Raw genomic sequence first — 25,737 nt, forward strand, 5'->3', positions numbered from 1 at the left:
ATGCTCAATTTCAGGGCCAAACTATTTATGATACTAGGGATGTCAGAGAAACCTGCAACAGATTCAAATGAGTTTGGATTTCTACGCATTTGACCTGCGGATTCCACAACACACTTTCTTTTCCAAGTCACACGGACTTATGGATCAGGGTTGTTTTTTTTTACTTTGGGGGTGGGGTGGGATTTGCACACTGGTGCAAGTGCATATTCGTGCAACTGTTCCAATTCTTGTGTATCCCCCCAAATCCAATTCCATCAATGAACAGATGATGGAATGAAAGATGCCTGATAACCCTCGAGACACAGATGGAATGGATTAAAGAAGATCTGTATATCCCTATATGACACTAAGAGAGCAATCCTATGGCCCCTAGACAGCATCTACAGGGGTGTGGGATTGTTTGGCTTCCTGGCTCTGAGATTGGAGACAGCGCTCTGACCTCAGAGCCAGCAAACCGCACCCCCCTCCCACTCCTCCTTGTAGCCGGTGTGGAGAGAGCCGCACCGGTTACCTCTCCGCATTCGGAAAATGGAGCGAGGAGATGGGGAAAAGGGGCATTCCTGGGGGTGGGTTGGGGAGAGGAGGAGCCTGGGGTGGTGATGATGTATCCTATGGCTGCCCCAGCCTCCTTCCCTCCCCCTCTGAAGTGCTGGTACTAGATGGGCAAAATCGCCTGTCTAGCAGAAATACAGGGCGGCTGGAGCTCAGAGGCGAAGATCGCCTCCACTTTCCTCCTGCCCTGCATTGGATCCTCAGCGGCCTCAGAGTTCAGAGGCCACCAACTATCCACATAAGATTCCACCCTAAATGTGTTACTGGCTATCATGTCTGTGCTTTTGAAAATATTAGTAGCAAACTTACAGGAAAAGGAGGTTTAACACTTTCCCCAACCCCACTACAGTCCTGCTAAAAATAGCCATCCCTCTCTGCCTAATAGCCCCACAAGGGAAGCCCTCATTGGGGCCAGTTGAGGCTTTTCTTCTAGCTTTCATTCTGAGAGGCATGCATGTAGGGTGTCTGAACTGGGCAGGGGAGGAAAGGGTTGAATCTCATTACACCCCACATCTGCTATTATATTTTTTTTCTAAAAGCAGAGATTATTGTTAATAATAATGCATTTAGCATCACATCTAGTTTGACCCTCAGAGATGGGCTTTAAACACTCTATGCACAAACCTGTGCAATATACGTGGGAAGCTACCTCTGATATTGATAGAGGCTACAGTACCTCTGTGAACATAGTAGTATGCATGCATCCTTTACAAAATTTGAAATGAAAATTTTGCTCAAAGCAAAATTCAGAGCAAATTTGATGGCTTTCTCCTCATGCAAAACATCATCAGAACATCAAGAGAAACTTAAAGAGATTTAATAGGACCAAAAAAGTCATCGGGATATGTGTGTGTGGGGATGTACATCCTTGGGCTGTCACCACCTAATGTGGGAGTTCCTCCTTAGCTGATATGTCTGAGGAATCTTGACTCCTTGAGGAAGTCCAAAAAGGCTTCAAACGGAAGAGGTGGGAATCATACTGCTGATCTTACGGTTCTCTGAATCAAATTATCTGTAATTTGGAAACCCTTGGGAACTGTGTGCGTATAGCAGTGTGATTCCCTTCTACATTAGAATCTGCTTTAAGAACTAAAGAGGCTTGCAACCATAACATGAAAATAAATGCTATTAAACTTTAGAGCTTTCTTGTAGCCTATGTGAAATACCAGGGTGCCAGCCTATCCCTATTGTGCTTTGTCATTGGCTTGTCACAAACTTAATTCACTCACAATGAAAACATTATACTGGCAGAGTTTTTCTTTTGTGTATGTTGACCTTCTATATTTCCTTATTGAGAAGAAACTTCAGAGCAAGAAGGAACAACAAACAAAATTGCAAATGATCAGTAGCACCCATTAGAGTAATTCTTCTGAGTAGCAAGAAAATACACTGTAAAAATAACTTCACAAAAGGAGCTTAGTGCTCTATACCTACATTATTAATTTTTAATTTGTTCTTTTCTCTTCTTTGTAGGTGTCCAGAGATGTGATAAAGGACAGCTCTACTCCGCCTGCGTGCTGAATCAAAATGTGATCCTGCTCTTCCTCTTCCTTTGAATTTTTCTGAAAAGCAAAAATGAGACACTGTTAAACAATGCAGACAGTATTTTGACCTCTGGAAAGTGAACCACTGATATTTCATATTTCACCCATTTAATACTCTAAGATTCAGTTTGTTTGTTTTGCTCCTTCACCAAGATAGCAGCAGCATATTCTCCCACCCATCCCCTGTGTAATTACAGTAGGTAAGCAGACCCAAAATGTCAAGAGATCAACAGAAAGTATTGCATCACAGCAGTACACTACAACATCCTATTCTAGTAAATGACCCAATTCTCAGAGAGACAATGAAGTGGGGATTATACCAATGCTGGCATACAGAGACAATCTCATAGCTTCAAACAGCTCCTTACTAGCAAAAACACCATCACTGGATCACAACAAAAGACATATCCATTTAAAAGGCTGAAGCTTAGTTAGAGAATCTAAGAACACCATCTGTGTTGCCCGCTCCTGTTTCTATGTACAGCTGAGTCCACCCTCAGCACGGCAGAAGTGGTTTCAACACATGTCCTTTGCCTTAAAAACAAATGTTGGAGCAAACGTGTTGAAATTACTTATACCACATTTAAGAATAGTGTAGTTCACATGACACCTCCCACAATGCATTGAAAGAATGCAAAAGGAACTATGGGACCACACAGGCTGGCCCCACCCAACCCTTCTGCCATGTGTCAGGGTGGACCCTGAGCCCATAGAATCCCAGAGTAGTTCTGATTCTGAGGAAGAGCAGTCGCTCCTGGGAGAGGAGCGTGCTCCTCTTTCCCAGGACCAACAGCTGACGGAGATTCCTCCCACCAGCATTCCTAGCTTAGATAGCAGTCCAGGGAGTGACCGAGCGCGGATAGGAGACTTGGTGGATGCGTGACGCCGACGCAGAGAGCGGTGCCAGATGGAGGGCGCGGAAAGGAGGCGTAGTGCCCGGTTGGCGCGCAAACAACGGCTGCGCCCAGAGGATCCAAGGGAAAAGGGGAGGGACTCTCCCTAGCCCGTAAGTTCAGGGGTCTGCCAGTAATTCCCTTTCAAACGGGGACCAACTGTTCCAACTTAGGGCATAGGTACTGTGCTCCTCAGATCTAGTTGCAAACGGTATAGTTGTTAAGTTGTAGAAGAAGAATAAAGCTTTGAAAGGAATCCCTTTGTCTGTGTCTGGACTTGGCTACTGGATTAGACTGAGAGAGGCCTCCAAGGAGCCCTTGACAGCTGGATTAGACTGAGAGAGGCCTCCAATGAGCCCTTGACACCATGGCTGCATCTACCAGTGCCTACCTTGTCGATCATTCCCTGTCATCTGTGTTTGGGCAACATGGGAAAGGGCTCTCCATGTATACTAATGTATGTGCCTAGAGCTCCTCCATGTGAAGAGGGACCCTGATTGGGCCAACACAGGGAACTTTTTCTAATGGTGGCAATGGCAGCAACAGGCAGGTCTAAACCACATGGCCCCATGAGCCCTTTGCACATTCCTTCAATATGTCAGGAGCTTCCGTGAACCCCCTATGTAAGTATCTCTTACAAGTCTGACTTACTGCTCATGGTTCTAGCTCTAGCATATCTGGTAGTAAAAGTCAGTGACCACCTAGAAATGTTCATGCTCTTTCAGCAAAATAATTACAGTTAGTCTTAATGTGCAACAACAGAACACTTTTAATATACTTAAAAAATGAGATCATGCTATCCTCATGTCATTGTAAGATTAGCTGCTAGAAATGAGAAAAGGAATTTGGGGTGCCTCAAACTAAGCTGTCTATCAAGCAAGTCTAATTAAAAGCAATGCCAAATATACAGATGAGGTGAAGAAAACCCAATTAGCACTGCCGGAAATTAACAATAGATAAAAAGTGTATCTTGATGTCTGCACAAAAGAAAACAGAGACATGATGCCTACATGATTGATGTGGAGGCTTAAATGTAAAGCAACTCCATTAGCGGGGCCACACAGTGGGGCAACCACCTCTCTCTAAATGATTCTGGGCATGTTTCATTCCTCAGGCACAGCTGGCTAAGGAAGCTTTTTCTTTTTATTCTTTTTAAACACCAAGGCTTTTCTACCATCATATCATTAACCTGAATACATTCACTTTTATTTTTATAGTTGTTGTTGTTCAGTCGTTCAGTCGTGTCCAACTCTTCGTGACCCTATGGACCATAGCACGCCAGGCCTTCCTGTCCTGCGCTCTCTCCCGGAGTGTGCTCAAGTTCATATTCATTGCATCGGTGATGCTATCTAGCCATCTCATCCTCTGCCGTCCCCTTCTCCTTTTGCCTTCCATCTTTCCCAGCATCAGGGTCTTTTCCAGAGAGTTTTCTCTTCGCATTAGGTGGCCAAAATATTGGAGCTTCAGTATCTGTCCTTCCAATGAGCAGTCAGGGTTGATTTCCTCTAGGATTGACCGATTTGACCTCCTTGCAGTCCAGGGGACTTGTAAGAGTCTTCTCCAGCACCACAGTTCGAAAGCATCAATTCTTCGGCGCTCAGCCTTCCTTATAGTCCAGCTCTCACAGCCATACATTACTACTGGGAAAACCATAGCTTTGATTAGACGGACCTTTGTCGGCAAGGTGATGTCTCTGCTTCTTACTATGCTGCCTAGGTTGGCCATAGCTTTCCTCCCAAGGAGCAAGCGTCTTTTAATTTCATGGCTACAGTCACCGTCTGCGGTGATCTTGGAGCCCAAGAAAGTAAAATCTGTCACTGCTTCCTGCTATGGCTGAATCAGACTCAGTGCTAGGGCAAATTATGGGGCACTCTAAAAGACAAGGCAGGAAAACAGGCAAATGGTCAAGCACAAAGGTTTCAATACAGTACAGGATCAGGCCAAGACAGGAGTGGTCAAGATACAGGCAAAGGTCAAAGCACGGTTAAGAAGTCAGATATAATACATGGTTAAGAAGCACAGTCAAGCAGGAGTCCAAGGGTCAGTAGCACAGAGGTTCAACCACAAGGCAAGGTCAGGAAAACAAGATACAAGGCACTGAAGTGGGTAGAACGATATTGTTCCAGCACCGGTTAGGCTGAAACTGAAGGCTTATAAAGCCAGAGCTTCCTGAGCCCCATGCAGGGCTCAGCTGCAATGTGTTACAGGCCCTCTGGCAAAACTCCTATTCAGGAGGAGGGCCTTGCTCCCGATGAGTCCTCCTTTGTAATCAAGCACTTCTTCTCAAAGGAGCCCTATTGGCCTGCCTCTTGAGGTGTCAACACTCTCAGGAGCTAGGTAGTTTCCAGCCCCCACCTCAGAGGCAGAACTCCCCTCCTTCTGTGGACTAGAGGTGATTCTTGAGGGCCCAGGCTCCCCCAGATCTTCTGACATGGGTGGCTCCTTGACTTTGTCTGTTTCTGGGAGCTCTAGCTCCTCCTCAAGAGGAGCTAGAGGATTCCTTAAGCAGGGGGATCACAATATAGCACCATTAAATATTTGGTATTTGGATAGAATTCCCACATTGAGGAAAGCATGACACACTTGCTCTTTCTGTATTTGCACATTTTAATAACTTTCAAAGCCACTCTGATTTGGAAGAGAGATAATATTATATCAAAATCACCCTTAACCAATGCCTTTTAAGGGATTCTATACCTCCACTAGGCAGCTAATTTCACTGCTGAAAGAGTATTATACTTAAACCTACAGATCCACCTGTAGAACCTGTTTGTTTTGCTGATGGTTTTACATTTTGTTGTGGGTCACATTTCTGAGAAAATGTTATAAAAGCACAAGAACTCACTTTTCTTTATGAAATCCTTTCATAATTACCCCTTATGATACTTCTTATGATTACCCATTATGATACTTATATAAATACCAAATATTTGGAAACAATGAACATGCCTCCCCCTCATATTATTTTCTCTTTAGGCTCTCCACAATTTTCTTGTAGTTTCTTCAAAATTTCAGTTCCCAGTATCACAATTTCATTACGTATGATTAATTTAGATTTCAGTAGATCCTTAGGTAGTAATATCGTTGTACTAATGCAATAAAGAAAGCTTCATTTTTTCATTACTACATATTTCCATTCAGCATCTGCTTGGAGCTCCCACAGTCCACATTACTTTAGGTATACTTTAGGTGTGCTTACTCCTCCCCTCTAAGAGACTATCACCTAGATATGTATCTGAGCTGTGCCATACAGCATTTGGAAAAGGAATTACAAAGAAAAACCCTATTCTGAAGAGGAAACTAATGTGGTTGGGAAGGTGGATGGGAAATAGGAAACACAAATAGTGCAGGTGATCCATCCATGTCAGTTTTTATTTCCCGAAGCACCTCTGCATATCTGTCCATAGCAGGTGGTGTGTGTTCTATACACACCAAGGTTTGTATATTGTCAGTTTGACTGACAAGGTCAGTCAAACTGAATAGCTAGGACCTTTAATCGAAAACAAGAACAGAGGGAAGGTAGCCACAGGTATACATTTTATGAGGGAGTCCCAGTAATGAAGCAGAATCTGCAGAGACAAGCATTTGAGCCAAAGGCAAGGAGCTATGTAAATTAGGCACTTGTTTGAGTTCAGCAAAGGTATGAAGAGACTAGGGAAGTTTAGTTCCTCCACCTAACTTCCACAGTAAGCGTAAAAACAAGTCTCGCCAAGAATACGGTATTTAGGTGGGGGCTTCTTAAGCCGCAGAAACAAAAGCAGTCATGAACAGAGAAAGCTAGCAGAGGTGTAGGGGCTATGTAGAGTTTTATACAGGTTGTCATGTGTGTAACTATGTGGTTGTTGGACAGATATTTTGTGTGTGTGTGTGTTGGGGGTGCTCAGTGCAAGGAGCTCCTTGCTCATGAAGAAGTTCATTTACTTGAGGGAGGCTAAGGTGGCTAACCTGGAGAGGCAAAGAAAAGCAAAAAGCTATGCATACAAGATGTTCACAGGAGCATCACCTCCTCCTCAGGAGCAAATTCCAAACATCTGCCAGCAGATCAGGATTCATTTGTATCAGCCCTATATGTAAGTGAAATTGATATGTACCTGGCAGATTAATAATACATTTCCTATCCACATACAGAAAATTGCACAAGGTTTATACTGATATACATATAGTTGTTTGAAAATAATTTAAATATAGTGAAGGAATGTAGACATAGATCTCTGATTTATGCCACAACTATCAGCTGGAGTTCTACAAGAGAGAAAGAGAGAGCTTTAAAGGTCTTTCGAAACAGCCATATCTACACAGAAAACAGCTGAAGAAGGATTTCTAATATCTCTCGGGGATATATGATTAAATAAAGAGCATCATATTGCAGTTTCTCAATGGAAAGAAGCTTATCTCTACATTTCTAAAAGCAAATGGTTTAAGGGCCAGGCCAGGTGTCAGGGAAGTTTGGAACTGATATCAATATGGTACAGAATATATACAGAATTTTATGCATAGTTAGTTCGGGTGTATGGGTCTGGAACCTTACAAACAGCTGCACATTTTCAATCCACTTTTACGATTGTATTTATCAAATTGTTTTCTTCATTTAAACAGTGCTCATGAAACATTAAATCACAAGAGATAACTTTTTTTGACATAATATGTCTAATGGGGGTGGGGAATGGCATGTGGCAGTAGGATCCTTTTCCAACTTACCCACATCCTTAAAGTGTATGGAGAAGTCCCTGCAGGCACACAAAATGAATCTGCCTATGTTGGGGGAAGAACCTTCTTCTGTAACACCATGCCCCCTGCCATGTGTGTTCATTTAGCCCACATACAAAGTCTTAAAAAGTGCTATGGCATACTTGTGATTGCGAGATGCAATGACAGCAGTTGCAGGTTTTCATAATGTCCTGCTTGTGAGCTTCTGGGGGCATCTGGCTGGCCATTGCTAGAGACAAAATGCTGGACTGGATGGACTATTTGTTCCAATTCAATAAGGACATTGTTTTATTGTGAATTTGTCCCAAATTATCTTGATACATCATGTTGTGAAAACATAGATTCAGGTAGCACAGGACATGAGCTAATTCAGATTGGAGGAGATAAAAGCATCACTGGATGTGGTGGTATTAGGTATCGGGGGAAGATGTAAGACCCAAGTGGTCTTGGCCTCTGAAGACTTTGCCAAAACATTAGGAATCAGATTCATTCCTAAAACAACAACAACACAAACTTATTTCTGGAGAAAGGACAAAATCAATCTCTATTTTACAGAACCATGATGTGCATGGAAACATAGGTTGTGGGCCAAGCCTAATGACGGCTTTATTATGTGTTCCAGTACTGAACACATATAGATATTTTTCTGCATTGTTACTAACCAGCCTTTAGAAGTTTTTTGTAGTAACATAGTATTTCTCTCCCTGCTAGAAAGAACACGCAGCTCCAACTGACAGTTCCCTGGGATTGCAGACTCTGGCCTCATCCATCGGCTAGAGAACCGAGGGCCACTGGGGGGCTGCACCTCCTGCCTCCCAGGATGAACATCATTGCAGGGGGAGACCAACCTGGTCCTATTCATCAGTCATTGGTGTATTTGCTTTCCTTCCCCTCCTTCCTCCCAATCCCTTTTCCTTTTGTGTCGTGTCTTTTAGATTGTAAGCTCGAGGGCAGGGACTGTCTTAATATTCATCTTTGTAAGCCACTCTGGGAGCCTTTTGCAGCTGAAGAGTGGGGTAAAAACACTCTTCTTTAAATAAATAAATAGATAAATAAGGGCACAGTCCTTTCTAGATAGGCAGCCGCCTCCAAACTTGGAGGCGACTGCCTATCCAAAGCAAGGCAGGAGAAGCACAGGGGATCATTCCCTCTGCACCTCTCCTGCCCTGCTTTTTCTGCTAGACAGTCTTTTTCTGCTGTCTAGCTGCAGGGGTGGGGAGGAGCGGAGAGGAGAGGAGGCTGCTGTACGACACATAGGATGTGACATACAGGCAGATCCGCTCTCCTCACCCCGGAACACCCCCAGCCCCACCCTTTTCAGCTGCTCCGCGCTCCTCTTGTGAGCGCAGAGGACGGGGCTTCTCTGCACTGCCTCTGAGGCAGCATGGACGTGGGGGAAGGTCGGTTTTCTGGGAACTGACCTCAGAGCACGGGTTCCAAGGTTGGTTCCCAGAAAACAGCATATCCTATGGCTGTCTAACCGCTGTCTAGTGCCCATAGGATTGCTCCCTAAATGAACATACAAAGCTGCCTTACACAGAGTCAAATAGACCATTGGTCCATCTGACTGGGGCTCTCCAGCATTTCAGGCAGGGGTCTTTCCTAACCCTACCTCATGATGAGAGGGATTTGAACCTGAGATGTTTCTTCCTCTTCCTCTTCTTCTATACCACCCAATAGTGAAAGCTCTCTGAATGGTTCACAAAAGTTAAAACCCCCCAATACAACATGATATAATTAAAGAACACTTTTTAAAGTTAGCGCTGTGCCAAATATTTCTATACTTTTCTTTTCAGCGATTAGTGTAAGTGGAGATGAAATGTTTTTATTTATTTATTCATTTCATTTCTATACTGCCCAATAGCTGAACCTCTCTGGGCGGTTCACAAAAATTAAAACTCCAAAAGCACAGCATAAAACAATATAAAATATGAAAGCTTAAAACCACAATATGAAAGCTTAAAACCACCGTACAACCAGAATAAAGCCTAGCAGCAATACAGATATTTAAAATACAGATTTAAAAACACAAACCCTAAAAGACTAGGAATCTAAAATGCTACAAAACTGGGAGAATAAAAAGGTCTTCACCTGGCGCCAGAAGGAGTTCACCGTAGGTGCCAGGCAAACCTCTCTAGGGAGCTCATTCCACAAAATGATTTATGCAAGAGGCTTGGAAGGAAGGAGTTGGGATGAGGGCAGGGGTTCTGTTTATCTTATTAAGAGTAGGAGGTGTCCAAGTGGTCTTCTGACTATTCTTTACTTTTAAAATGCCCCATGCACACACACGGGGCATCGTGGGACTCTTCTCAGACAGGCTTTCAGCCTGGCAGCAGTTCCTGGAATGCCGATGTGACCATGCAACATTGCTGAAACCCTGTGTGTGAAGAGCTCCAAGCTTCATTCTGCTGCAAGCAGGAATGGAGCTCTTCCAAAGTTTTAAGGACTTGCACCCAGAGTTCAGGGCTTTGGGACAGCAGTGATTCAGGAGAGCCTCCCTTAGTACCTAAAGGTGTGACTGGATGGGGTGGAAGCGGGCAGTAGACTGTTTCTGGCTCTGGATGGGCCAGGATTGCCCGTAACCAGACATGCTAGGAAGAGTCAGCCAGTTCCTGCACAGCCGATCATCTGAACCGCAGGTCTCATTTTGTTTATGCTAATAAAACTGGGTCCCCAGTTTATCCCATATTCTTGTGTATGGGCTCTTTATTCTGGGTGTGGGTGCAAAGGAAGAATCCAAAAAGCTTTCTTAAAATGCCATGTAGATTTCTAACCAATTTAGTCTGATAGAAGTCTGTTCATATTTTGCATGAATAATTCATGCAGTCATTAATGAATCAGGACTAGAGACTATGGAAAACTCACCTCACCTGAAAATACTGGATTTGTACTTCCATTATCCTCTTAGGGGAACAAGCAGCCTAATAAAATGGTTTAACTAAAGTTGTGCTTAAAAATAATATATATATAATTCAAAGTTGGGAGATAGTTGGTTATCCCTTTTTGACTGCCTTCCTGTTGGCCAATTCTCATGAAACACATTGTATTGGAAAGCTCTTGTCATGTAGATTCTATGAATAACAACAGTTTTCACTATAGTTCAAAGTTGGGAATTCATTTATGTCCATAAAGCTTTTTTTTTTTTTTTTTAAGAATTAGGCTATCTTCTATAACAATGTACTATAAAGTTTTATCTTTAATATCAAAAATGTCAAGTATAATTAAACAAACATAATTAATTGCAAACTGGAGCTAAATGAAATATGAACACACAAAAAATCTTTATACACCTTTATAAATGGAGGTGCAGGCCAAACTACAATGATATGCTAGTACTAACATATGGCCTGTAAACAAATCATGAAGGGATTAAGAGACACCTACAGTTAAAAGTAACCCAGTCAAAGTTTAGTTATTGTTCATAAAGGAAGTCTGTAGCTGTTAAATTTAATAAAATAACATTTAAAAGTTTCTGTATACCTTTATAAACACAGGTGCAGGCCAAAGTACAATGATAGGTCAGTAACATACAGCCTGTAAACAAATCATGAAGGGATCTGCATTGCCATGAGTCGTGTGTGCTCATTGGCAAACCTCAAGATTCAAGTTGTCAATGGACCACAACAGTTACAGTGGCCACCCTGGGGTTTACTCCAAGAACATTGTATTTAAGGACGTTTTATAGAGATAAAAGATGTAACACTTCGAATGTTTCAATAAACGCAGTTAGTTAAGTTAAACCTTTCATTAGATTTGATTTTTCTCCACGAACTGGGTTTGTGGATAACCAACTGGTTGTCCTTTAAACTGCACCACTCCTACCACAGCGGCTCTTTTCCCCATCCAGGATTCCAAATACACACTTGCCCTCACAAACGTAAGTTTGAAACCCCACAAGGGGAAAGCTGTGCTGGCCAGGGGCAGGGGGAATGCAATTTGGATCAGAGAATCAGTGGGTGGAGAGGAAAGATTAAACACTTTCCCCATTCTTCCACTCTCAATAAGCCCCTCCCGAATGAAGCCTTTTCCATTGGGTTTCTGTTATACATACTTGCATATAATGTGTACTTATGTCCCAAATTTTGCATATCAGTTTTCTTAAACAAACCAGAAAGAGGTTTCTAGCCTTTATGATTATGGAAATAGTTTGGAAATTTATTTATTTATTTAGCATGTGGCACATATTGCCAGGGAGTCTACAATGCTTTTACACGGTAGATGTTCTGGCGCTGGTAGTTGCTAGTCTTTGTTGCACTGATGCACCACAAGAGGGCGAGCTAGCTTTGCATCAGCTGGCCAGCAGCGTTCTTAGGGAAGTTGGCTCATCCGGGCTTTTCCTCCACTGCTCCTCCACTGATCGCATCCAGGCAGATCCAGCGCTGGTTCCTGCTCCCCGCATAGAGCAGGAACCAGCTGCCAGCATTTCCCCCCACCAAAATGGGGGTACCTATTTTATCTACTCGCAGATGGTATGCTTTCGACCTGCTAGGTGGGCAGGAGCTAGGGATAAAATGACGGGAGCTCACTTCCGTCACGCGGAGCTGCTGCTCGAACTGCTGGAGTGTCGACCATTTCTGGCCAGCAAATTCCAGCGTCATTAAGCTGCTGCACCACCGCAGTTTGGAAATGTCTGGGCATTACAAATGAAGACTTAAACCAAAGACTTGGGATGCGGGCCCAACAACGATACAAAAGTCTTTATCGACCTGAGTAATTCCTTATCCTTTTCCAACGGCTACACTTTCTTCCTTTTCTTCCATATCCGGTCTGTACATGCTGCACTAACCAAGCTCCCCCATAACACTACCCTACATTCTGTGACTAGGAAAGTATTTTTCTTAAGTTATTGTGCCTCTTCTACCTATGAGGATGGGACAAGAGTAATCTTTGCTGATTCTGGACTTGTCCTCTGGTTCTGACCCCTCAGCAATTACTCCTGCCTCCCATCACTATCCACAGCTCAGCTCTGACAATTCTGAGATTTCAGCATTGATCACATACTTTAAACAGTATTGCCATACACTTGGACAGTAGAAACAAAAAAATAAAACTAAAAAGCTAAGATTCTCAGCTTTTCATTCCTGAACTTTGCATCCAGCTTTAATTTCTGCACTTGGTGGTACAATCATATAATACATAGGTCTGTCTTAAGTCAATTCCTCCTCATATCCTTTGCCAGGCTTTTCAAATTATTTGAAAACCCTTTGAAGCTCAAAAGAACCTAAGCCAAATAAAATGTAGGAAAACATTCTGTTGCATTATTAATCCTAAATCCAGAATTTGGGTTTTGCTGGTACAAAATGTAGGCTGATTGCTGGAGGGTAAGGTACATACAGTCTCAGTGATGATCATGTAACTTGAGCAGTTATCTCTAATCAGTTTTTAGGCTCAGGACTGTATTTTATTCAGAAAGAGAAATATTTTCATCTATTCTGGATTTTGTCACATAGTCATGGTATATTGAGGCAAGATTCTGTCCTCATTTATTTCACCATGTATCTGAAGTATATCCTTTGATTTTAAAATGTATTTTCTCTGCACATACACTTCTGAAATAAAGCAGAATTTGTCTCTTCACATACAGTTGGTTCAGCACCTGAGTGTATCTCTCTGTTCATTGTGGCCCTACTTATGTTTATATCCTGCAGTGATATCCTGAAAAGAAAATTTCAGGAAAATGTTTATATCCTGCAGTGAAACTTTTGTCTCTGGAATACGATAAAGACTTATACGCTTCTCCATAGTTCAGGAGCAAAGCTGGCCGTTTAATAACAGTTATTTGTTCACAGCTTTTCTAAGAAATCTCACATCTTAAAAGCGTGGCCCCTTCTCAAATGGCTAAAGCAATGCAGCTGAGTCTGCAGTCATGAAATGGATGCAGGGATCTTTCATAATGCTACAAGCAGGGGAAGGATTTCTTGCCTACCCCCTGCAATGAAGGCAAGCCACAACTTTATTATTAAAGAAAATCTGCAGCAAGGCAATTAACCAAAATAAGCTGATGTGTGGGCACCATCTCTTTTGGGAGACTTTGGTTAAGTCCAAAACCTCCCTGTGAGGAGGTTTGGGACTTAACCAAATGATTGCGATTCCACTCCGGCTTGAAGTGCCAGTACCCCCATTAAGGTGATCCAGGCTTTTCATAGCCTGTCCACTGTACAGTGTGTGTATGAGGGGCCCATACTTGGTCCTGCCTGTCGCCACAGGCTGGCGGTTGATGAGGGAGATCCTGCATGTTTCAAGGCCTGCTCCCAACCAACCACACTCTCATGGTGGTCTGCACTGAGAGGCAAATGGAGTTAGCACCTCTCCATTCTCCCAGTGCTTCAGGGTGCTTGCCAGGTTAACTTGCCTCCCTTCCCTAGGTGGCTGCACCACCCACCAGTTGTGAACAGAATAGTGCCAGTCAGCCAAATAACCAGGCAGCTGACCTGACTTGCAGTGTGGGGTAGGCGAAAAAGATGCACCCAGCAGCCAATCAGGGCACACCAAAAAGAAGTTGTGGGTGGGACTGAGCTTCCTAATCAAGGCATGCCTCCTCAAAGCCCCACCCCCACGCATCCCACGACATGATGTGGAAACGTTCATTCCTGCCCTATAGGGCAGGGAAGGCAAACCCACCCCTAGTAAATGCTGGAGGACCAATATTTGTCTAAGGTAAATGCTGGAGGAGCAATATTTGTCTAAATATTTGTCAATATTTGCCTTATTAAACCCTGCCTGGAGAAGTCCCCAGCAGTAATGGCTAGAGAGGGGCCCTAGTCAGTCATTCTCCTTGTATGTAAGCGTTACACATAAGGAAGGGGATGAGCACACTAGCCCTGACCCCTTCCTTACTGCCCTCTACACACAGAACGTGACTACCTGCAAAGGAGAGACTCATTTATCTGAGGAGGGTCTCCCTGAGGTTTTAGAATCCTGGTTTTCTGAATCATGAGAAGAGCCTCCACAGACAGAGCAGCCTCTCCCGTGCATACAGTTACCTTCAATGTGTAGGGAGCGACAAGAACACTGACTGGGGGGGGGAGCTAGTGTGCCCCCTGCCCCCTCCCCATGTGTAGAGCCAGGGATCGCCAATCTTTTGGCATTTGGAGAGAGTGTCATGGGTGCTGTTTCAAAATGGCGATTGGGCTTGCCCATTCATAAAATGACTTCCACAGTGAGAATGGTCAGCCACAAAACATTCATTTCCCCAAAGGCTAACTAGTAGGACTAAGGGGCTGTTCACACAACAAGCTAACTCACACTCAGTGGATGAGTGTGGGTTGTCGTTGAACAGTGGGTTTTTTGTTGAACCATGGGTTAGGCTGTTGTCTGAACCCAGGACGTTTTTAAAGGGTGGCTTGTTAACCACCGTGAACAACCCAACAACAAACCATGGGTTCTCAAGGTGGCTTGTTCAAGAAAAATAAGCCACACTGCATGGTTAACAAGGCATCCTGCAGAAAATATCCTGGTTCTGACAACACGCTATAACAAACAACCCACAGTTCAACAACAACCCACACGAAACCACTAAATGTGGGTCAGCATGTTGTGTGAACCCAGTCAAAAAGAAAAGTACTCAACAACCTAAGTACAAGGCAGGTTCGGGATCTGAGCTCCAAAACACAAAGCCAGTCTTTCGAACCTAAATAAAGATGGTACTGGAGGGCACCACTTCACTTTGCAGCATGCCAGTCTCCCCATTAAAATGTTTTTAAAAAAATCTTAAGAAATAACATAAAAATCAGGAGGGGCAGGGAGCCTGGCATGTTGGAGACCCCAAACTTACATGCACAGCAATGTCTGAACAGGACTAGTGTCTGCCCAATAACTTTATAACCAGCAAGGCTATGGAATTTGCTGCCACAAAATGTGATGGTCAGTACCTTAGAAAGCTTTGAAAGGTGATTAAACACATTCATAGAGGATGAGGCTACCCATGGCTATTAGTCAAGATGGATATTTGCTACCTCCAGGATCAGAGGAACCATGCCTTTGAATACCAGCTGCTTGAATTTATTGACTGATTGATTTAAAATATTTTTTTGGCTGCCTTACAGGGCAGAAGCCCTCCCAAGGCGGCATACAACAATAAACGCATAGAACCGATATGATATTAAAAGCAATAAAGACACAACAAAACAGTATGAAAACAATAAAAACAATAATAAAAACAGCAATAAAAACCCACAACAAAAACAGCAACTTAAAAGTGGAGCCTTTAAGTATGTAATGTATTTTCAGGATGTTTTATTACTCCCTCACCCCTGAGTATGACATCAGATACACTCCAATCTAATCCTTCAGAAATTATTATTCCAGCATTGTTTCAGAAAGTTTCATTCATTTCTCATAAGGAGTGATCTATTTGACTTGTTGGTTCCAGAATGCTCCAGGATGGATCAACAGTAGGAGGGACAATTGCCAATCTATTTATTTCTGGGTCTTGTCCAAATCCTTTCTCTGTCCAACATTATTGCAGCTCATGCTCATAATCATCATCTGAAATATGTTGTGTCTGTGACATGTTGTGTCTGTGACATTTGCTTTTATTTTTGGTGGGCAACTACGTAAGTTAGCACAACCTTTTTCAAAAGAGATTGGTATCACTGTAAGGCAGAATTCAGAGCCTTTTCTTGAATCTCCTAGAGTTCAGGGGTCAGAATTACAAGAATGGGCATTCAGCTGGAGTTCCAAAACTTAGTTAGGCAGAACGTCTGCCAGTGAAACACACATGGAATACTCTTAGAAGACCTTTGGGAGACTCAATAAGTTCTAGGGATCTAAGACAGTGATAGCCTTTGATTACAAAGACCCACCAAATGGAATGGTGCACAAAAGAAAGACTTGTTCTTGCTTAACAAAACAGGGGCTCTAAGTTTTAGGTGGAGTTTAAAGTATTTCTTATAAAAGACACTCAGTTTCAGAGTTGTCTATAGTCAATCAATAGGTTCCTTTCTCTTCTAATTCTCTTCTGATAAAATTGTTTTGATTAGATTAGGACCAGAGGGAGATTGAGTATTAAATATTTCAGAAGGTCCAGCAGCAGTGTATAGAGGATGGAGACACTCTCTTATCCATTTTAACAGAGGGGTTTGGTGGGAGCTTTCAAGTGCATTTTGGTCTAGTTTGCTAGATCCTTCCCAAGTGACCTTTCCAGAAAAAATTGAACCTTTTAAGGCATAGTGCTCATGAAGAGATGGAAGTGTGGCAGAATTGTGCTCTCTAGCAACAGGAGGATGTTCCATAGGTGAGGCATTACTACCAAGAAAACTGTTCCTGTATTATCGCCTCGCGCTCTGTGTCACCCAATATCTTGTAGCAGCTCTGCACAATTACCATTTCTTGCACACCACATGTATATCCATGTGTAGTTTCATTAAGAAACATGGTGGCTAAAAGTGCAGGCAATTACTTGAGAAATGGCAAGAGTAAGTACAGAGTCGGAGAGACAAAAGAGAAAGGAACCAGCTAGCTTTCCTAGGCCAGATGTAAGATAATAGTGATGAATCAGTAGATCAGGATGTAGGGCCTTACGTATCTATTCTACAATGTTATTTGTTCTTTTCTGTCTGGCCCACACAAGGATATAACAGCACACTAAATTACACTGAGGAAAGATATTGCAAGTATTCATCTATAAGATCAGGAAGCAGTTAATACATTTGGTGATTCAGCTAAGATTAGTTCAAATGTAAGCACAGTTGACAAAGATGTAACCAATATTAGAATCTTTCCTATACATTACTCAACTGAACGCATGGGACTAAAATAAACTTTGCCTTGAAAATACGCTGGTCTTTCACTTGACTTCTTGAAAGCAACATTGTTTTTTTCTAAAATAGGACACGTGGTGGAAAAACCTTCCTTTTTGTCAGGTTATGCTAAATCTGGCAATAATAGCATTTCACAGCAGTATTTGATTAAAGGATATTTTTAAAAAGGAGAAGAATGGGCTGGCTCTTAAATGTGCAGCACTGAGTTACGGAAAACTATTTGTTTACAACCTAATTAGCAGTGTAACTTGTGTATAATTGAAATGTGATTTACTGCTTCTTGTTAGAGAGTAATATATTTAAATATCAGTTGCAAAAACGTCCTGTTCAAAAGTAATTGTTATGCCAGTAGTATATTGGAAAACAACAACAGTCTATTTCTCAGCTGTGTACAGACTATTTTTTGTGGGAAAAGAAGGGTGCTCTCAATAACCTGTTGGCTACAGTATGTATAGGCCTACATTTTCTACCTCCGCTGATGCTTTCGCAATACTCACATCACAATTGTCTGATACTCACACAATTTGCAATACTCATGCCAGAATATTACACCAGAATTAAACTCAGTTGTTTAATTGTTGATTAACCCAGTACCTTCAATCTGCATCTCAATTGCTCTTTGAGCGACTATATGGAATCTATGTCATCACTAATAATGCAACGCAGGTTGACTTTACTATTCATGACTGTACAATTTTTGATCTGATCTGAGATAAGAGCTTTTCCCTGTGGGGCAGTGGGGATGGAGTCAGGGGAGGAAGCTGCTGAGAAAGTCAGTCCTGCTTCCTCCTGAGCCTTATCCTCTATACTTCTGAGTAGACATGCAGAGGGTTTGAAATGCATTTGAAAGTGCTGCTAAGCTATTCTTTCCAGCTTTCTTCTGAGCAGAGATACAGAGGCTTGTTCTGCTTACTTCTGAGTGGACATGGTGCTTATGCTTGCTTCTGAGTAGACATGCATAGGCTTGACCTTTTGGATAGTACTTGAAAGTACTGCTGAGTGATTCAGTCCTGCTTACTTCCGAGTATGCATGTGGAGTCTTGCCCTGCTTGCCTGTCACTAGACATGCTCCTCATGCTTATTTCTGAATAGATATGCTACCTACTATGAATTGGTAAGAATGGAATTGGGGATGGGGGTGGATTTCTCATCCCTGCCCACTTTTGCCTTTGACCCTGCCCACTTTTGCCTTTGGCCCCACCACCACTGGAATGCAACCAGAGAGCTTATCTGAAATGGTATTCAGGCTGAAAAGAGTTTGTTACCATACCTTACACACTTACCTGGGAGTAGGGCCGATTAACATAGTAGGATTTACTTCTGAATAAACTTGTATAGGATTATTCGGATATTCTTAAGCATACAGTCATTGTCACTATTAATAGTGCCACCAGTTCCTTTACAAATGTCTTATATTCAGCTACAGGATATTTGGATAGCCTATAGCATAAATGGCTTATATCCATGTTTTGAGAAAATGCCAGAAAAAAATACCTGCTAACAACAGGTAGACATTACCATAATACTTTGGGCATGAAAACCTGGTGCCATTCAGCTGCTTCTTTTCAGGTTGCATTTGCACCTACACCTAAGTAGGTGACAGTTAGTAGGAAGGACAACAGTGGGAAATCTCAGGTCCGGAGGCCAAATCCGGCCCTCCTGCAGTCCTAATCTGGTCTTCTGAAGTTTCCCACATGGCCATGTGTAGTGGAAATGCCCCAGAAGGCATTTATATTGAGGAGGTAGTGTGACATGCTACAACTGCTTCTTTTTAGGGGTGGGAGGACGCCTTACCTCCGGGTCCAGGGGGGCATCCGTGGGGGAGGGGAGACAATCCGTCCCTCCCCCCAGAGTCTGTCCCGGCTGGCTCCGCTCCGCGATGATCCTGCGGAGCTGGCCACCAGCTCTGCAATGCTGGCGATACAGCCAGCTGCCACTGCTGTGCCATATCGCTAAGTTAAGTATCCAGACGCAAATGACGTATTGGGTGCCATTTGCGGCTGTAAAGCTGGTGGATTAGCCTAAATGAAGCCATTTACGGCTGCATTTAGGCTAATCTGATGTCAGGGTGGAAACTGAGCCCAGAGAGCCTCAGAGCAGTTCGGATTCTGAGAAGCAACAGCAATCCGTGGGAGAGGAGCCAGCTCATCCCTCACAGGCTCAGCACCTGGCAGAGATTCCTCCTGCCAGCATTCCTAAGATAGATAGTGACCCTGGCAGTAAGGGAATGCGGGAGGGGGACTTCTTAGATGCTCGATGCAGACACAAAGAGCGACGAGCAATGGAGGGCATGGAAAGGAGGAGTAACGCCCATTTGGAGCGCAAGCAACAGCCGCCTCCCATGGACCCAAGGGAAAGAGGGAGGATCTCTCCCTAGCCCATAAGTTCTGGGTCTTCAAGTGACTCTCTTTCAAACGGGGATCAACTGCCTACTTGAAGCTTAGGCCACTCTGCTGCTCCTTGCTTTAGTCACTGGTGATTAGCATCTGAAAGAGTCATTAAGTTGTAAAAGGATTAAAGCTTTGAAAAGAAATCCTTTCGTCTGTGTCTTGAGTTGGCTATTGGAATCTACTGAGAAAGGCCGCCAAGGCGCTCCTGACATCCACCAGCTTTACGGCCGCAAATGGCACCCAATATGCTATTTGCATCCGGATACTTAACATAGTGATACAGTACAGCAATGGCAGCTGGCTGTATTGCCAGCATTGCGGAGCCGACTGCCGGCTCTGCAGGATCGCCACAGGGAGGGAGCCGGCCTGGATGGATTCTGAGAAGAGCCAGAGGTGAGTGCTCCGTTCCACCACAGGCTCCAATGGGGCCAGATTCTTGGAATCTGGCCTCATTGGGTTCCGTGGCAGAATTCTCGAACATCCCTACTTTTTTTTATCCCTGAAACTCCTGTGAGTAGGGATGTATGAAAGTCACTTATCTTTCGCGGATTATGTTGATGGTGGGGGGGGAGGCGTTCCGTCCCTCCCCCTGGAATCCTCGACTGGGGGGAGGCGTTCTGTTCCTCCCCCCCGGAATCTTCGATGGCCAGCCGTGCTCCGTGGCAGCTCCGCGGAGCATCTGGCCAGGCCCAGCCCAGCCCAGAGCCGTCCACAGCCGGATTTCCGGCCGCGGAGGGCTCTGGGGAAAAAAAACCAACTGCGTACGCAAATGGTGGCGGCTACGGCCATTGTCATTTGCGTTCCTTAATTTTGGCTGTCTGAATCTACGTACATGTTTACATAGACTATGACGGCGAAAATAAAGGGGAACGCAAATAGCGTAGTGGGCGCTATTTGCGCCCCTTTTTGATTCACCGTTTTAGCCTATGTAAATCTTTACGTAGGCTAAAACGGCGAATCAAAAAGGGATGCAAATAGCGCCTGCTACACTATTTGCATTCCCCTTTATTTTCGGCGTCATAGTCTACGTAAATATTTACGTAGATTCAGACGGCCAAAAATAAGGAACGCAAATGGCGGCAGCCATAGCTGCTGCCACTTGCGTACGCGGTTTTTTTTTTTTTTTTAACCCAGCCATGATAGACTACGTAAATCTTTACGTAGCCTATCACGTCGTCTGTTTGTTTGGTTTTTTTACAAGACAAATGGTGGCGGTGGCAGCTGGTCGGAAGACCAGCCGCCGCAGCCACCGCCGCCAAAGCTGCCGCCGGAGCCGCCGCCGCCCGGAAGATCCGCCCCAGGTAAGTCTCGTCCCGGGGGGGATCCGTGGGGGGGCGGGGGGGGCAGGCCGTTCCGCCACAGATTTCGGGTGGCCGAATGCACTGGCATTCGGCTTACCGAGATCCATGGCGGAATTCTCTGACATCCCTACCTGTGAGACCTTAAAAACCAGGTCTCTTAAGCCTCTTTAAGAGCTTTCTAGCTGCTTGGCCTGACTCCTTGTTTTTCTAACCAGTTAGGAAGGATGGTATGGCCTTGGAAAGCAGGGAGGGTCTCTTTGGCTGCAGTCCACCTGCTAATTTAACTGAAGATGAAAAAAATGCCTAGACATCATGAGACCATAACAGCAGGTGTGATTGATCAGGGAGCTGTGAGACACAGCACGTAGCCATGGGAGACTTTGGGTATATAACTCCCTCCAGAGCATCACCCAGTTTGAGCTTTAGCGCAGACTAGGACCGTGGAAAGTGCTGCATGTTGACTGACTGGAGTATCTCCACTGTCGTTATCTGGCGCTCCTGACAGCAGAACGGAGGAGTAAGATATTTTGCTTAGTTTTACTTTATAACATCATATGCCTAACTGTAATACTCTGCCTGCTATAGTGAATAAAGCTTTTTGACTCTTACTCCCTTGTGTAGTCATTGCTCTGAATCCAAGAACTTCTCTTCCTTTGGAAAAATACCATGCCCCCTTTTCCTGGTCACACCCACTTTCGCATGACCATCATGGTGTGATGGCTTTCCAGCATTTGCATGTTTTTTTCTCCTATTCTAAAAAGCTGAAATGCCTCTCTTAAGGCTTAGTTACTGGCAGTCAGAGCTTTACGTTAAAACAGGCTGATACTTTGGGTATTTTGGTCCTATCCCTTTTTGCCTTTGGCCCTGCCTACTACTGGAATGTGGCCCCCAAGAACTTCTCCAAAACTGAATTCAGCCCTCCGGCTGAAAGACGTTCCCCACTCCTGAACAAGGATGTTCACATGAAAGTCTGCAGGAAAGTTGGAACCAACAAAGACACAAGACCTAAAACAAGTAAACGATTGCATGAAAATGACTGTTTCAGAATATGGTGGCACAAATGGAATAAAACAGAGGTCAGTTAAGGTGGGGAAAACACTTACCTGGTCTAGGACTATTAAATTTATTTATTTATTTATTGCCTTTTTTCCTCCTTAAGGGACCTAAGGTGGTGTACATAATCCTCCTCCTCCTCCTCTCCATTTTATCCTTACAACAGCAACCCTAGTCCACACTTTGCTTCCATGCCCAAGTGGGGACTAGAACCTGGATCTCTCAACGTCCAGTCCAACACTCTCACCAATACACCACACTGGCTCTCTAACAACTCTCGAATAAAAAATTCCATATTCCTAAAAACAGGATCCAGTCTGAGGTTCATCAGTTAATTAGCCGGCCCTCCAGTTTTAACTTAAGCCAGAAGATTATGTAAACAAGGGTTAGGCAAGAGACATTGTCATGCTGACTACACTTCTTGCTGCCTCCGTGTAGTGCAAAAACACACACAGTGAGAATATCTGGAATCTGGAAAGGTATGTCATGCCATATTCGTTAATGGTTTGGGCTTCATCTATTATGACACTGTTCTTTATTTCAAACTACTAATTTGTTATTTGTTGGCAAATAGTTTGTGTGGCTGTAATGGTGGTGACTGGGGCACTGGCTAAACTAAGCCTGGCCTAATTTGAAATGAAGCCATCCCACTTCCTCCTCCTCCCACAACACATTGAATATTGATCCCATATTCTCTTATACTGAATAAGGGAGTGTGAGCAATGCTGCTTCTGAGAGGGGCTTACTATGAAACTATTTGTGCCCAGGAGGATAAAAGCAACTACAATTTACTGAGTCTACTCCTAGGCCTTCCACACTATTTTAAGAAATAGTATTAAACTTCTCCCACAACTTCTGCCATTAATTCGATGCTAAATTAATTCTGGCCACATGTGAATCAAACAGTTGGGATACATGGGGCATAGTGTGGGGGCACATCAACTGCAGTTCCAGCAGTAAAGTTTTAATTCTCTAGGTCCACCATGGTTATAATACTACAAATTACATGGATTCATGGGACATTTTACATATAGCCACAGCCTAATCATCTCTATAACAATGTACATTTCCCACCCATATTTTATATCACAGTTGTCTGAAAATTTGGAGGAATTCTGTTCAAGAAATGATACACACCTTCTTTTTTATCATCCAGAGAAATCTTCACTTTTGTATCCGTTATATCTTTGAAAGAGGCCAGAAACAGAACTACATCACCTTTCTCATTCTTAATAGGGACAATGTCCAATAGGCACCAAAATGAAGACCCTATAAGAAAAAGAATATATATAATTCCAACAGCTGCCTTTTTTTTTTTTTTTTGCAGAAAAATATCAAGGACATTAAAGTCACAACAAACGTATTTGTGTTTTCTAAAGAACTTATTTAAAGGGTCAATAGTCAGGAAATCACAGATGTTCAGCTCCTGTAAATCTCTTTGCATCATCAGCAGGAGCTCAGTAATGCTGCTTTTTTCTGAAAGCAAAGCATTAATTTAAATGCAATAAACATCTACTGGGATCATTAATAGTCTAATGAAGCTTCTTACTTTCTTCCCATCCTATTTTCTTTTGAGGTTTGCCTGTGTTTCCTGTTTTAGAGGAATGCCCCCCACTATGTTAACTTTGAGATCCGAAGCTTCTTTGTTTACTATGAAATATCATTACTTTAGATTTTCCAGTCTCCTCTGCGGCCTTGGCTGCAGACTAATGTATCCACTGTTTCAAAGAAATTAGCACTAATCATACCATGCCTTAAAATAGAAGCTAAAGCACAGCTCCTCAAATCTCAGCTGTCAAGCAAGGCAAGTTGAAGCTCATTAACTGCTTGAATTCTACACAGGAGAATATGTGATACCCTTCAGTCTATGGAAATTACTGTGATGAATGTTTTTTGTACTGTGTGTTAATTGCACTATGGCAGCATGGTGGGATTGTTTATACATACTTCTTCAAAATGCAAGCAATTACATTTGTTTAAAGTCACTAATTTTTTATTGATTTATTATGAGTATGATTTATTATTTAATATGAAGAGTTTTTATATAGTCACAGTATCACATATTATTATTTAATGTGATTAATGTAAATAACAAGTTGCCATACAGATATTTCAGGAAGGAGAAAAAATAACCCCCAGTTATGTCCTGCCTTATCAGGTGTTTATTGAGATAAATTTCATTCAGATATCAGTAACATCAAAGCAAAATTCAATGCACATGAATTGTCAAGATTTTTACAAGGAATAACAACTCACAAATAAATGTAGTCAGAGCATTGTATGATTTTTGAGGCTAAGATCCAGTGCCTTTAATCTAGGGCAAAGGTGGGGAACCTCTTTCAGCCCAAGGGCCAAATTCAGTTTTGGAGAAGCTCTCAGGGGCCACATTCTACTGGTGGGGTAGAGCCTGGAGGTCCTGGAGCCAGAGCCCCTACCCATTAGGGCCTCCCCCCCTCCGAGGCAGCACCCCCTTAGACAGAGTCCCCTAAGGAAGTGGCTTCCTTTACATCAGGTGCCTCCCACCCCAGGGCCTGCTCATCACCACAAGCAACACACAAGGTGGGAGCCGAGGAAGAGGCGGCAGCGTATTAGGCTGTAGGTCAGAGGGTTACCCCTTTAAAACTCTCCATTCTTCAGGAAGCAGGTGGAGACTGGAAGGACTATTCTGGCCCCAGTGGGATTAAGGGCACAATCCTATGCATGTTTAGACTGAAAAAAGTCATTCAACTCCCAGCATGGCTGGCTGGGGAATGCTGGGAGCTGTAGGACTTTTTTACTGTCATGCATAAGAATGTGCCTTAAAGGCTTTAGTTGAGCTCTGGGCTGGTCAGAGTAAGCTGGTTCTGCAACTTCAACCCAACACCTCTTATGTGACTAAGCCACCCTCAGGCATCTGCCATACCCCGGAGGGCAGCTGTTCATGATCAGAATTGTTTTGTTTTTAAAGAAAAACCACAATCTGTTTTTGTTCTTTTCTTTTGGAATTTATGCTTCTATTTCTTTACCCTGCATTTCTTATTATCACCTTAGCTAAGATGCTAAGGGTGTTTATTCTCATGCTAGGGTAAATGATGGTCAGTGGACTACCTTGTTATAATATAAAAAAACATTTTGGACAAGATATATACAGAGAGAGAGACTAGGGATGTGCATCAGATTTAGTCAAAGCCTGAACCAAATTGGGCCCCTTCAGACCATTTCTGGTACTTCCTGAGGTGAAGCAAGCTTCCCCCTGAAGCAACCAGGAACAAACCTGGATGCAGACAAGACTTTGTTACTGACTCAGGATTCAGAGATGCAGACATTCTCTCTCTTCTCCAAACAGCATCTTTTGGCTTTATTTCTCTAAATCCTGATTATGAGTGAGGGAAGGGGGTGAGGGAAATTTAGTTGAGTTACCGACAGGTCCACCTTCTAATCCTGGACACATTTTACCAGAGGCTCTCCAATCACTGTGGTTTGGGGGAGGGCAAGGATAAGACTGTGAGCTGGTCATTATTCCAATGCTACCAGGCTTTGTTATGGGGAAAAAAAAT

General features: G+C 43.3%; 1 protein-coding gene across 2 annotated transcripts in view; it reads right to left on the minus strand.

Annotated features, from left to right (window-relative positions):
• KCNH8 (potassium voltage-gated channel subfamily H member 8) overlaps positions 1-25,737 on the minus strand; it is a 297,245-nt gene that overhangs the window by 135,163 nt on the left and 136,345 nt on the right. For both annotated transcript variants that reach the window (XM_084860434.1, XM_084860433.1), the window contains exons 3-4: positions 23,339-23,470; positions 1,987-2,114 (exon numbers count right to left, since the gene is read on the minus strand). In XM_084860434.1, coding sequence (XP_084716560.1) covers positions 1,987-2,114; positions 23,339-23,470 — 260 coding nt within the window. The remainder of the gene's footprint in view (positions 1-1,986; positions 2,115-23,338; positions 23,471-25,737) is intronic.

The sequence above is a fragment of the Heloderma suspectum genome, chromosome 5 (assembly GCF_057233095.1).
Source record: "Heloderma suspectum isolate Gila_16-S chromosome 5, 16-S_ref, whole genome shotgun sequence".
In the NCBI taxonomy this organism is placed as follows: domain Eukaryota; kingdom Metazoa; phylum Chordata; class Lepidosauria; order Squamata; family Helodermatidae; genus Heloderma; species Heloderma suspectum.